Here is a 14,452-nt window from a genome sequence, read left to right as displayed (position 1 = left end):
TGTGAATGACATCGGAAGTTCACTGAGGCTTTTTGTGGATGATGCTGTGGTATATCAAGAGGTTGTAACAATGGAAAATTGTACTGAAATGCAGGAGGATCTGTAGCGAATTGACACACGGTGCAGGGAATGGCAATTGAATCTCAATGTAGACAAGTGTAATGCGTTGCGAACACATAGAAAGAAAGATCCCTTGTCATTTAGCTACAATATAGCAGGTCAGCAACTGGAAGCAGTTAATGCAATAAATTATCTGGGAGTACGCATTAGAAGTGATTTAAAATGGAATGATCATATAAAGTTGATTGTCGGTAAAGCAGACGCCAGACTGAGATTCATTGGAAGAATCCTAAGGAAATGCAATCCGAAAACAAAGGAAGTAGGTTACAGTACACTTGTTCGCCTGCTGCTTGAATACTGCTCATCAGTGTGAGATCCGTACCAGATAGGGTTGATAGAAGAGATAGAGAAGATCCAACGGAGAGCAGCGCGCTTCGTTACAGGATCATTTAGTAATCGCGAAAGCGTTACGAAGATGATAGATAAACTCCAGTGGAAGACTTTGCAGGAGAGACGCTCAGTAGCTCGGTACGGGCTTTTGTTGAAGTTTCGAGAACATACATTCACCGAAGAGTCAAGCAGTATATTGCTCCCTCCTACGTATATCTCGCGAAGAAACCACGAGGCTAAAATCAGAGAGATTAGAGCCCACACAGAGGCATACCGACAATCCTTCTTTCCATGAACAATACAAGACTGCAATAGAAGGCAGAACCGATAGAGGTACTCAAGGTACCCTCCGCCACACACCGTGAGGTGGCTTGCGGAGTATGGATGTAGATGTAGATGTAGATATATATATACTGGCCATTGGACCATCTTCTTCTGTGCAGATGCACAAACAGTGCCTGAACTCTAAGTTGGGAATGTGGGTCTCACGGGAGGCGTGCCAGAAATAAGTCCCTGCAGTCACACTATCCTCTGAGTTCTCGGTGGCTCAGATGGATAGAGCATCATCTGGCATGTAAGCAGGATAGCCTGGGTTCGAATCCCGGTCAGGGCACACATTTTCCACTGTCCCTGTTGACTTATATCAACGCCTGTATGCAGCTAAGGGCATTCATTTCATTGTAATTTTATTTTAATGACTAAAATTTATGCATGAATTTCATAAACTAATGAAGTGCTTTAGCCATGGAAGTACAACAAGCCCAGATCTCAAGAACAATTCCACAATATCTTGTTTTGTGCTGCAAACCCACTTTGAAATCATAAATAACTGTTACACAAAAATGGTTCTGTATTACAACTGCATCACTATATGAATGGAAACTGTACAAGCCATGAAAATTGAAGTCTTACCACTGTTTCAGATAATCACAAACTGCTGAATCATTCAGTAACATATTCATATAGGTTCTACTATCATATATTTCTTGGAAGTGTGACAAAGGACTGTCCCAGCCACTCTGAAAATCATCAGAATGATCCTAGTAAGTAAGAGGTTGTAGAGAACTCTGTGGATCAAAATGATGCAGACACTGTGACAGTCCTGCATAGAAGTTATTTTCAACTGAGATGGAAAAATCTCAGTACCATGATCAAATGATACTTTAATCTGCATTAACAAAATGAGAAGAAAATTAAAATAACAGCAATAAAAAGGAGTTACCACAACAGACATAAACCACACGCCCCCCCCCCCCCCCCTCCCCAACCTTACTGATGACTAGCTAGCATGCTGACTTACCAATCATACCTGACATTAGTAACATCCACTAAACAATTAGTTTCTTCAAATTACAAATAGTGAAATGATTGCTGACACTCGTAAGAGCTATGCAGAGAGGACTCACAAATTGTAATACATAAATCATGTGCTTTTTGATGACACACACACCAAGATGTGAGGGAACAACCTCCACTGCAAAAACCACTGAACTGAAACATGACTTAGCATAGTATTCTCAATTAAAAGCATTTATAAACTACTTAAGTCTAACACAACAAGAAGCTTAAGTGAATGACAGATGACTCAATTGCTATTCAACACATCCAACATCTTTTTTGCCTTTTTTGGAATGGGGGGGTGGAGAGGGAAGGGAGGGGAGGGGTGGGGGGGGGGGAGGGGAGGGGGGGGGGTTAAATGTTGAGGTCACCAGTGCCGGTTATTGAATACTTTTAGTTGAGCATAGACAATTTGTTTTTTTAACTTTATGAAGTTTCCTATGGCTAAGCCATGTCTCCACAATATCTTTTCTTTGAGAAAAGCTAGGCCCGCAAGGTATGCAGGAGAACTTCTGTGAAATTTGAAAGGTAGACAATGAGGTACAGGGGCAGCAAAGTTTTGATGGCAGAACTTTAGCCATGCTAGGACAGCACAGTTGGTAGAATAATTTCCCATGAAAGACAAAAGTTCCAGGATCAAGTCCCAGTCTGACACAGTTTTAATCTGCCAGGAAGTTTTATCCTGTGTTGCTGTTGTGACTTTCATTTTGAAGAATGGTTTTACGCAGCTCGCCATGCGAGTATATTTCATGCAAGTCTCTTCATCTTGTGTAACTATTGCAACATCCATTTATTTGAGCTTTCTTACTGTAGTAAAGCCTTGGTCTCCTCCTACAATTTTTAGCCAACACCCCTCCCTCCCCCAATACTTCACACCATTCTCAAATGAGTTATTCTCTGATGTTATAGGATCCCTTCTTTTAGATGAATTGTGCCATATTGCTTTTGTCCTAACAAACTATCCCTTCTTTTAGGCAAATTGTGTCATAAGCTTTTTCTCCCTTCAATTTCAGTCAATGCTTCTCCATTAGTCACTCAATCTGCTCGACTAATCTCCAGTATACCTCTATGACATCAGACTTTAAAACCTTCTATTTTCCTCTTGTCTGTTGTGCGTATCATCAACATTTCACTTCCATATATGACTTCCAGAAAAGATTTCATATATTCACTGTCACCAAACATTTCTTTTTCAGAAATGTTTTCCATGGTATTACCAGTCTGCAGTTAATATCCTCTATTCATCAGCCATTGTCAGTTATTTTGTTGCTGAGGTTATATAACATTTAAAGCAATGATTAAAACTAGGAATTAGTTTCCTAATTTTGTTCCCTCTGTATTGCCTGATTTAATTTGGATTCACTCCATTAACCTCATTTAAATTTTGTTCATATTCATCTTATAATCTCTTTTCAAGATACTTTCCATTCTGCTCAATTGATCTTCCAAGCATTTTGCTGTATCTGGTGGAATTACAATTATATGTAATACAATCCAGCATTAATTCATATTTTTCTCTCAAAGTGTACACATACATACCTAATGCCTTCATTTATAAATGTTTATAAAACATCCTGAAACACATATTAAAACCTCCATTCTGCTATTTTGTTGAGTATTACTAACAATGTACAAAAGTTTAAAATACTCACCACGCATGTCCTGTCATTATCTGTAATGGCAAACAAGTTACCACTTAAATCAAAGGCTGCCCTTCAGTCAGCTTATGAATACTATCCATTAAAATATGATCCACCAAAAGCCATACATTATCACACACTGATAAGTCCTCAAACTAGACCAGGAAACCATGCATTAATGAAGAATGATCAGTGTTCAGAGGTGCAAAAGGAAATTTGGCTCCTGTTCACAACTGAATATATGTAACCCACAGCCTTGTTATGGACTTAAAATGTTTAAGATTACTGTAACTCACACACAACCATGTATTTTGGCAGATGAATATCTGGTCTGATAGCATATTAACACATACAATGATCAGTTCCCTGTAATAGTCCTTCAGCACTTTATCTACGATTTCATTTTCTGGGATTCCCACACATTATGTCCCCAGCAGAGTCCCAATGCCATTCCTTGGTGCTCTAACTGGTAAGATATGTTCTGTATAATTCAAACTGTTTTATATGCTGGGTGTAAGTGGTGAATGCATGGCATATCACTTGAGGAACTAGAGAACACAATGTATCCTTTCCTCCTACATATACTTATTTGCATATAAAAAAAATGTTCAAATGTGTGTGAAATTTTATGGGACTTAACTGTTAAGGTCATCAGTCCCTAAGCTTACACACTACATAACCTAAATTATCCTAAGGACAAACACACACACCTATGCCCAGGGGAGGACTCGAACCTCCGCCGGGACCAGCCACACAAACCATGACTGCAGCGCCCTAGACCGCTTGGCTAATCCCACGCAGCTGCATATAAAACTTTGAGATCATAGTATATTATGGAATTCATGAAACATAAGCCTGAAAATATGAGTTGATGTACTGTGGGTAATGCACTCTAATAAACTGAGAAATATATGGTCCTACCCAACACGAGGGGCAAAGATGACTTAATTCAATCCATGATAAAACCTTCATATCTGCGACCTCAAAGTTAGTTAGATGTTGCTCTGCTCAAATCCCAAGTAGCCTCATGGCCTTTGGGTGTGACATGTATACATGTAGGCAAATACCATAATTTATTATTATACAGATGACTGCAAAATAGATTTAAATTTTAGAAATGTTGCATGAAGCATAGTGAAGATTAGGGTTCAATCTCTCATTGACAGTTAAGCCATTAGAAACTTGTCATGCACAGCTATCATCAGATGGGTAATGGTGATTTATTAACCACAATCAAACTTGAACTGAATAAAGTATCTATAATGTACAACAATAGTGTTCTATCTGAGCCTCAAATTTTGCCAATTACACAATTCTGTATGTCAGAGGCTTCCATGGCCTAGTTTTAAGGTTTCAAATGTGGTAGCCATTAAATTCTGTTATCAAATGCAAGGTCCAGAAACTATAAAAACTCTTAAAGTGTTAGAGAGACATTTATGCATAGAGTTTTGGCTTTGGAATACATCAAATGAGTAGTCCCTGCCCATTTCTGCAGCCTCTTCAGTGTTCACCTGATGCTAGTGACACATATATTACAAGACTAAAGGATAATCATGAAATCAAGAAACTACTCATATATATTGAGTAATCAATGTGATCCTTTACTCTGGATGACATGTTATTTAAGGTAATGAATACATGATTAAAACTAGAAAATAGTTATGTGGTGGACACTATACCTCTGAATGAATTTATCTGAAAAGGTATTGGAAGGTCTGAGTTAAAAACAAGCCTTATGAAGACAGTTCTCTCACAGTAATGTAAGGGGGAATTCTCATAGTGCTGTCCACCTATAATGAAGGCAAAGGACATTCATTGTTCCCCAGAGGATTGTGTGGCTTTTATATTGCTCTGGGGTCTTTGAGATGAATAAATCACCAACCTATTGGGCCAAGCTTACAATTTTGTCCACTTGGTCCAGGGCACTATCTTGGTGTTCAAATATTGCCAACTAGCCTTATATTGTCTAGTTCACTCCTTTGAGCACACATTCTAATAGCTTCCTTTAGGAGACTTTATGAAGTGTAACCAGATTGGGGCCTTATCACTCAAATCAAGACCAACTGCAATACCCTAATGACCACTGTCTGCAAGGGCAGGTAATCTTAAGTTGCACAAAGAGTCCCCAATGCCCAGTCAAAACGTGTCACTCAACCTCTGTTACAGAGTGAGCTTCTCATGCCCTCAACCTCTGGAGCAGGTATTTGTGGAATCTCAGGAGATATATGCATGACAAAACTTTGTAAGTTAACACTCTCATAACCTCCAGCCTCCATTTTGGTGATACGGTGGATGACATGCCAAAGATATGACCATTTTCAAGAGATGCATCAGTAGCCACAGATACAGCTTGTAATATCTCTTGTTGACAAATGCAGCAGAACTGCAATTTGCTATTGGTTATCTGTAGAAGACCTCATAGTACAGGAGCATCTGAATTTTTAAAGTGTATTTCCTGCAGGCATATGCATACTGGGCTTTCCTGTACAAATGGCTTTAGCCCCTTCGTTCAAGATCTGAGTTTGTGTCTGTTCATGGAAGCCATCTGTTGGCAAGGATATCCTTTCCCCCATTTCTCTCTGCCTTGAAACTATTCTCATTGTTGACCAGTTATAACTGATAGCAATTCAGTGGCTTTAAGGCTACATGTTTTGATTAAGCTCTGTTGTTTCTTGTCTTTTCTTTTCTATTCAAATGATATGTTGTCCTTCCAGATGGTGATGTTTGTACTGCATTCCTGTAATGCTATAGTAATATCTTACTGAACACCTTGCTGCTCAAACCAAGTGCTTAGTGTGGATAAGACAGAGTCCAGCAAAAAAATGTATACATTCCTTGTCAGGCTCTATCGAAATATCAATATTATAGTATGATCTGAGTTATGAGTGTGTTCTAGTATGGTCTATGACTCAACAGATGTTAGTACTTTCATCTTGGTATTGAGAAAACAAAATGGCTGGAGCATGCTTGACATTTGAGCAACAAAAATATATTGTGAAGTGGTTTCTAGAGTTTGATAATGCCATTGAAGTGCAACGTCAGTGGAGGCAGGAGTTTGAAACAGAACCATCAACTCACCTAACAGTTAAACACATCATTGACAAGTTTGAATTGCATGGAACAATTTGTGATATTCACAGAGGAAGATCAGGAAGACAGCGTACAGCTAAAAGTCCTGCTTTGTCTGCTCTTGTGTAGGAAATGTTTGTTAATTGTCCACAGAAGTCTGCTACGCAATGTGCATTCACAGTGAGGGTTAGCAGTACAAGAGTATGAAGAATTCTGAAAGCTTCAAAGTGGGAAGTTTACATTCAACAATTACTGCATGCGATTAATGATGATGATCCTGATCGCCTAATGCAATTTTATTAATAGTATCACCAAATGGTAACTGATGACAAACAATTTGTGACAAAGTGGCAAGGCACAATTTAAACTTAATGGAACCATGAATTGGCATAAAAATCTGTACTGGGCACTGGAAAATCTGCCTGTTTATGTGGATAAAGTGGTAAATCTACCAGGGGTTCATGTGTGATGTGAACTATCATGTAGGGACTTAGTAGGACCATTTTTCTTTGATGCTACTGTTACTGGAGAAGTGTACCTGGAAATGTTATGCACATCAATTTTGCCAGGTATAAGTGGGCTTTATGGAGCTGATGAAGAGGTCTTCTACTAACAGGACGGGGTGCCACCCCACTACCACCTAGCTGTACAAGCTTTCCTGGGTGACAATTTTTTGGGATATTGGATTGGATGAAGAGGGCCCATTGATTTCCATCCAAGGTCGCCAGATCCTACACCTATGGACTTTTACTTGTCGAGAACTGTGAAAGATAACATCTGTCGACATAAGCCATGCATGCTGGAGGAACTTTGCCAGAAGATTACAGGAACATGTGCACTGATCTCCACTGTAACATTGACTGATGTAGGTGCGGCAACTGCTTGTCGTTCTGTTATGTGTATAGCCACCAATGGAGAACATTTTGAACATTTAAAGTAACCATGTGCTAAAATGAGGGTTGTACAACATGTGTGATCAATTATTAAATGTAAAATAAACACATAAGTAATACTTTTTGTTCCTTAAAGTGAGTATACATTTTTCTGGTGGACTCTGTGTTCTTCTGCAAATGCATTTGCAACTACAGCTATTTGCGTCAACCTTGGCAGTCCACATCTGTGTGCATTGAGTTGTAGGTGTGGGTTTCCTTAGGGATGTCGCAAATGTAGATATAAGATTGGGTTGTGTACAGCTTTAAATGCATACTTTGTTTAATCTTAAGGAACTTTCCAGGTTGATTTTTGAAATATGTGTCAACACAGATAAAGCCCAACATATCGGACGTAGCCTAATACAACAGAGATGTGGCAAGTACCTCACATGTTACTGTTTCCTTACTTCTTTCATTTGACAGACATCAAGTTCTATAGAGCCCACCTTGTGAATAAGATTATTTTTTGAAGCTTTTACCACACCTCACACTTCCAGTGATTAAGCTAAGATCCCTACACCCTGAAACACGTGGTATTCAGACACATCACCAAAAGTGCTTTCCAAACCATGCAGAGAAATGGGGACCTGGTGGCACTGACCAGCCCCATGTTCCTGAACCCCAGTTTAACCAAGCCTGGCCCAAGCAGCAGCTAGCTAAGCTCCTTTATGTGTTCATTATTTAAAATCTTTCAAATGATTTGTGTAGCTTACTGAATACAACAGAGGCAGCAACCACTACTTTCAAATGTGTCACATTATGGCCACTGCCCCCCCCCCCCCCACCACAACACTGAATTCTGACTGTGGCATTGCAGGCAAGTGATGTGCTATGGATAACAGAGCAGAGATGAATGTAGAATCATCTGAGTGATGATAAGGGCTGCAAAACATAGAAATCTATTGCCATATGGAGGCTTCTACAAAAGGTAAATTGTTATAGAATGGTGCCTGGGAACGAGCACCTCATAAACAGTAAAGCCAGTTGGCTGTTCCACTGCTACTGTTGTGAAGTGGTTGAATGAAGGTGAAACCATGAGAAGGCAATAAGGTGTTGAATGTCCATATCTCATCATAGAACGTGGAAGTTGCCTGCACTGTAAAGCAAGATCGGCTGTGATTTGTGGGAGATTTGATGACAAAGAACAATGATGCAGGTACAAGTTTTGCACAGCACTTCATTCAGCATGAATAATTGAAAACAGAGCTATGCACTAACAGATGACCCCTAAGTATTCTCATGTTGACCCAATGAAATCATCAATTACAACTGTATTGGGCACAGGACCATTGAGATAGGACCATGGATTAATGAAAACATGTTGCCAAGTCACGTGAATCATGTTTCTTGTTACACCAGGTCAATGGTCATGTGTAGATAAGAAATCATCCAGCGGCATTCACCTGGGCTTCCGTGGGACCTCTGATGGTAATGAATGGTACCATGACAGCTGTGAACCATGTGAAAATTATTGTGAATTGCCTATATTCCTTCTTGCTTGACATCTTCCATGACAGCAATGATAGCCTACAGCAGGATAATTGTCCATGTCACATGGCTACAATCATGCAATAGTTGCATGAGGAGCAAGATAGTGTACACTGTTGATGTCTTGGCCTCAAAATTCACCTTATCAGAACACAGTGGAACACATTTGGGACACTATCAAGCACCAGTTCTGTGCCCACAAACCACCACCTCATAAATTATGGGAACTGTGTGACCTGTGTTTCGACACCAGGTGGTACCCACATTTCAGAAATCTACCAAAGACTTCTCAAGTCCATGTCATGTACTATCTCTTCTGTATTGCTTTCCAAAGGTTGACCAATATGCTATTAAGCAGGTGGTCATGCTATTCTGACTCAATGGTGCTGATGTCACATACAAATTATATTAAGGATACTTTTGGGGAAAATGTAATAATATTTGCCTCATCAGACTATATTTGTAGGGAAAATATAAGACTCAGACCAGCTGAAAGAAAAATATTTAGTTACAAACTAATATGAAGTTTAAACCTATTACATGACATTCTGCTCGCCTTTAAATCAGAAGTTTCCATCTTAGCTTGGGGTGCCCGTGGTCCTGCATTTTCTATGACAATTATTTCACTTTCTTTCTTTTTCTGTGCAAAAGGACATGTGGTTATTACGAGCTGAAGTTTGGTGTCAGGTTTATGGCATGTGTAATGTATAACACATTAAAAACTGTATAATTATTTATGACTTAAAAATGTTAAATAGACCAAAGGAAATTTAAACTCTTATTATGTAAGTAGGAGATTAATGTACAAAATTTATCTCATATATGTATATTGCAATACCTGTTCCATGGCAGCAGCTAATTCAAGACTGATATCAATTCCAGATGATGATGCTCCTAACACTAAAACAGGTCCACTTATACCATCTGGTTTACGATACACATGGCTGTGGAAGACTTCACCACTGAATTTTTCTAGTCCAGGAATATAAGGGATGTATGGCTCAGAATAGTGCCTGCAAGAGAAGTAGCACATATAGTTTTATTCAAAAATATTGTAATTAAGTTCTATAATGAAAAAAATTACTGATAATTGCTCTTGTTGAGAAAAATTATGGAATCAAATAGGATACACACAGTAACATCACTCTGTGTGACACCATTAACCTCAAAAGTAGTGTTTTGTGATGGAATGAATTCTTTCACTTCTGATAAATATTTAGAATGTACAACATCCATGTGGATCAAACCTCCGGTTTCAAACTGGGATTCAAATCCACATACCTGGCTTTTGGAGGCAGCACATTTCCAGAGGAAACATCCAGGCATACTTGAACTTGCCACTTCCTCCCTCTCTATTCCAAACCACACAGAAATAGGATGATATAAAAAGAGACTGGCATATGTACAGTAACAGAGTCAATGATGAAATTGTGTGTGTTGCTGAATGAGTGCTGGTACAGGAATTGGCATTGTTATAACATCTGTTATACTCTCATTTTGTTTGTAAAGAAAAATATATTGCACTCTGCTGAACAGTCTGGTGTCATTTACACTGAAATGACACATTACACTGTATGTAATGCATATACATTTGTTCTGAAGGTGGCAGGGTTAAAATACAGGGAGCAAAAAGCTATTTACAATTTGCACAGAAACCAGATGGCAGTTATAAGAGTCGAGGGACATGAAAGGGAAGCAGCGGTTGGGAAGGGAATGAGACAGGGTTGTAGCCTCTCCCCGATGTTATTCAACTTGTATATTGAGCAAGCAGTAAAGGAAACAAAAGAAAAATTCGGAGTAGGTATTAAAATCCATGGAGAAGAAATAAAAACATTGAGGTTCGCCGATGACATTGTAATTCTATCAGAGACAGCAAAGGACTTGGAAGAGCAGTTGAATGGAATGGATGGTGTCTTGAAAGGAGGAAATAAGATGAACATCAACGAAAGCAAAACGAGGATAATGGAATGTAGACGAATTAAATTGGGTGATGCTGAGGGAATTAGTTTAGGAAATGAGACACTTAAAGTAGTAAAGGAGTTTTGCTATTTGGGGAGCAAAATAACTGATGATGGTCGAAGTAGAGAGGATATAAAATGTAGACTGGCAATGGCAAGGACAGCATTTCTGAAGAAGAGAAATTTGTTAACATCAAGTATAGGTTTAAGTGTCAGGAAGTCATTTCTGAAAGTATTTGTATGGAGTGTAGCCATGTATGGAAGTGAAACATGGACAATAAATAGTTTGGACAAGAACAGAACAGAAGCTTTCGAAACGTGGTGCTACAGAAGAATGCTGAAGATTATATGGGTAGATCACACAATTAATGAGGAAGTATTGAATAGGATTGCGGAGAAGAGAAGTTTGTGGCACAACTTGACTAGAAGAAGGGATCGGTTGGTAGGACATGTTCTGAGGCATCAAGGGATCACCAGTTTAGTATTGGAGGGCAGCGTGGAGGGTAAAAATCGTAGAGGGAGACCAAGAGATCAATACACTAAGCAGATTCAGAAGGATGTAGGTTGCAGTAGGTACTGGGAGATGAAGAAGCTTGCACAGGATAGAGTAGCATGGAGAGCTGCATCAAACCAGCCTCAGGACTGAAGACCACAACAACAACAACAACAACAGTCAACTCTAGAAAGAACAGATAGTTGACAGAATGAATAGCTAAAGGCTGTGATCTATTCACAATACAAATTTCCATAACTTCCAAATGTTTGCACCATTTCATTACAATGTAACCCAAAAAGCAAAGAGATAATTTTAAACTGAAAAAGTGATTACTATACTCTCACTGAAAAAAGTGGTTGCAGAGAGTCTGATAGAGAAAAGTTTATAGCAACTCATGCATCTGTAAGAAGGTTCATGTGCAAAACCTGCAACAACTTTCATAATCAAATACTGGTGAAAGATTTATCAGAAAATCCTACGAAGGTCACGTCGTATATGCAGTCAATGAAAGGAACTGAACCTTACATTCAGTCTCTTGTGGATCCATATGGTCCTGAATCTGATTGCAGCATATAGAAAGCATAAATTTTTAATTCTGCATTTAAAAATGAATTCACAAAAGAGGATACTTCCTTACCAGTGTCAGACTGCCACACAGACACAAATGAATGATATCATTATTAGCACCACCAGTAGTGCAAAACAGTTGAAACTACTCAAAGTGAATAAGGCACTGGCCCCCCAGAATTCCAGTTAGATTTTACATTGAAATCACAATGGAATTAACTCCTTTCCTAGATCATATTTATCAAGAATAACTTCTGTAGTGAGCCGGCCAAAGTGGCCGTGCGGTTCTAGGTGCTACACTCTGCAACCGGGGCCGCTATGGTCGCAGGTTCGAATCCTGCCTCGGGCATGGATGTGTGTGATGTCCTTAGGTTGGTTAGGTTTAACTAGTTCTAAGTTCTAGGGGACTAATGATCTCAGAAGTTGAGTCCCATAGTGCTCAGAGCCAATTTCTGTAGTGAACAGACCCTTGTGACAGGGAAAGAGCACAGGTCATTCATGTTCATAAGAAGGCTAGTGGATTGAACACACATAACTACAGATCAGTATTGCTAATGTTTGTCTGTTTCAGGCTCATAGTACACATTCTTACCTTAAAAATTATGATGTTCCAAGAGGAAATCAAGATTCTCTCAAAGGATGAGCAAGGATCCAGAACAAAAAACCTTTGAGTGAGACACACCTAGTTTCTTTCATGCATGACACATTGCAAACATTGGATACAAGTGAACACTTTTATATGGCATTCAGTGCTGTACCAACTAAACAAGATACACAGACTCTCTTGGAAAAAATGTGATGTGATTGGCTCAAGGAATAGCTGACTTGCAGAACCCAATATGTTACAATAAATGGTGACTGTTCCACAGAAATGAAAATAGCAGCAGATGTGTGACAGAGAAGTGTAATGAAATTTTTTAATACTTTCAATGTATACATGGTGTTCCAGAAGGAATGGTCACTATTCAGAAACATGACAGGTATCAGTAAAAAATTGTCCAGCACATATGTTCACTAAAATGCACACCTTAAGAGCAATGAGCACTTGGCCAGTAGAATAGATGTGTTTCACAGTAACAAAGATGAATACGTGCTCATAGCTCTTAATGTATGCATTTTTGAGTCCATGTTTGCTACACGTTTCTACTTCGAATGATTGTTTCTGTCACATCCCTGAATATTGACCATTCCTTCTGTGACATCCTGTATATAAAAAGTTTATCAGATTTGATCAGCAATACTATACAGTTCTGTAAAGCACGTATCATCAGTAAATGATCCTGAAGAATCGCAGAAAGGCCTGGACAAAATTTCCACTTCATGTAATGAATGGAAGGTCTCTTTAAATGTAGATAAATGTAACATAATAGCTATAACACAGAGAAAGTATCTGATTACAAGATTAGTGGTGAACATCTTGAACACATCACATCATATAAGTATTTGCAAGTCATGTTAAGAAGCAATATGAAATGGTGACATCATGTAAAATCAGTATTAAAGAAGGTGAATGGAAGACTCAGAGATGCTAGAAGGGTTTTAGCAAAGTTCAGTGCATCCACAAAGGCAGTCACATACAAGACATTAGTGCAACAAATTATAAGTGACTGTTCCAGAGTTTGGACTTGTTAAAAAGTGGGCATGATAACAGACATTGAATGAATTCAGAGTTGGGTTGTTAGGATTGAAACAGGGTGATATAGCTCAGAAAAAAGTGTAGAAATGATCATGGAACATAACTATTTGCAAAATAGATCCAGTATTCTAAGGTCACTATGTAACCATTATGCTGCCAATGATTATATGAGGGAAAAAAAGAGAGATTAGTGTGTCCAAGGAGGCAGTTAGGCAGTCATTTTACCTTCTACAATACACTACAGAAATAGGCAAGAAAACTTAAAATATTGGTACTATGTATTGTCCAGCCAACAGCCTTGCCACAGTGGTAACACAGGTTCCCATCAGATCACTGAAGTTAAGCACCATCAGGCTGGGCTCAGCACTTGGATGGGTGACTATCTAGACTGCTGAGCGCTGTTGGCAAGCGGGGCACACTCAGGCCTTGTCAGGCAAACTGAGGAGCTACTTGGTTGAGAAGTAGTGGCTCCGGTCTCTGACCACATGCCCCTCTGTATCCGCATCCAGGGATGCCTGTGGGCTAAGGATGACATGGCAGCTGGTAGGAAACGTTGAGCCTTCCAAGGCCTGTTCGAGCGGAATTTTAGTTTATGTGTTGTCCACCATGCATTGTACAGTGGCTTGCACATTATTTAAGTAGATGTAAATGCAGATACAACTAGGCATGCTTATTCTATAAAGAGCATTTATCTTCTATGCTAACTATGTTAACATTTCGAGACAGATTCAAAAACATTTTCTGGCCCAGTTTGCTTTTGGCCACCCTGCACCTGGGGAGAAACCCTTACCTTTAATTTGCACCAAGAGTTCAAGTTACCAAGCATTAAGGCAAAAGTTAAAATAGTACAGATTTAAAAAATTCTCACAGAATTACCA

The 14,452-nt window shown here is 39.1% G+C and overlaps 1 protein-coding gene across 4 annotated transcripts in view; it reads right to left on the bottom strand.

The window, feature by feature from the left end:
- Positions 1 to 14,452, bottom strand: part of LOC124721759 (flavin-containing monooxygenase FMO GS-OX5-like) — a 224,117-nt gene that overhangs the window by 61,518 nt on the left and 148,147 nt on the right. For all 4 annotated transcript variants that reach the window (XM_047246863.1, XM_047246861.1, XM_047246860.1 and 1 more), the window contains exon 5: positions 9,756 to 9,930. In XM_047246863.1, the coding sequence (XP_047102819.1) occupies positions 9,756 to 9,930 (175 nt within the window). The remainder of the gene's footprint in view (positions 1 to 9,755; positions 9,931 to 14,452) is intronic.

The sequence above is a fragment of the Schistocerca piceifrons genome, chromosome X (genome assembly GCF_021461385.2).
Source record: "Schistocerca piceifrons isolate TAMUIC-IGC-003096 chromosome X, iqSchPice1.1, whole genome shotgun sequence".
Taxonomy (NCBI): Eukaryota; Metazoa; Arthropoda; class Insecta; order Orthoptera; family Acrididae; genus Schistocerca; species Schistocerca piceifrons.
This window is presented reverse-complemented; position numbering and strand designations above follow the sequence as displayed.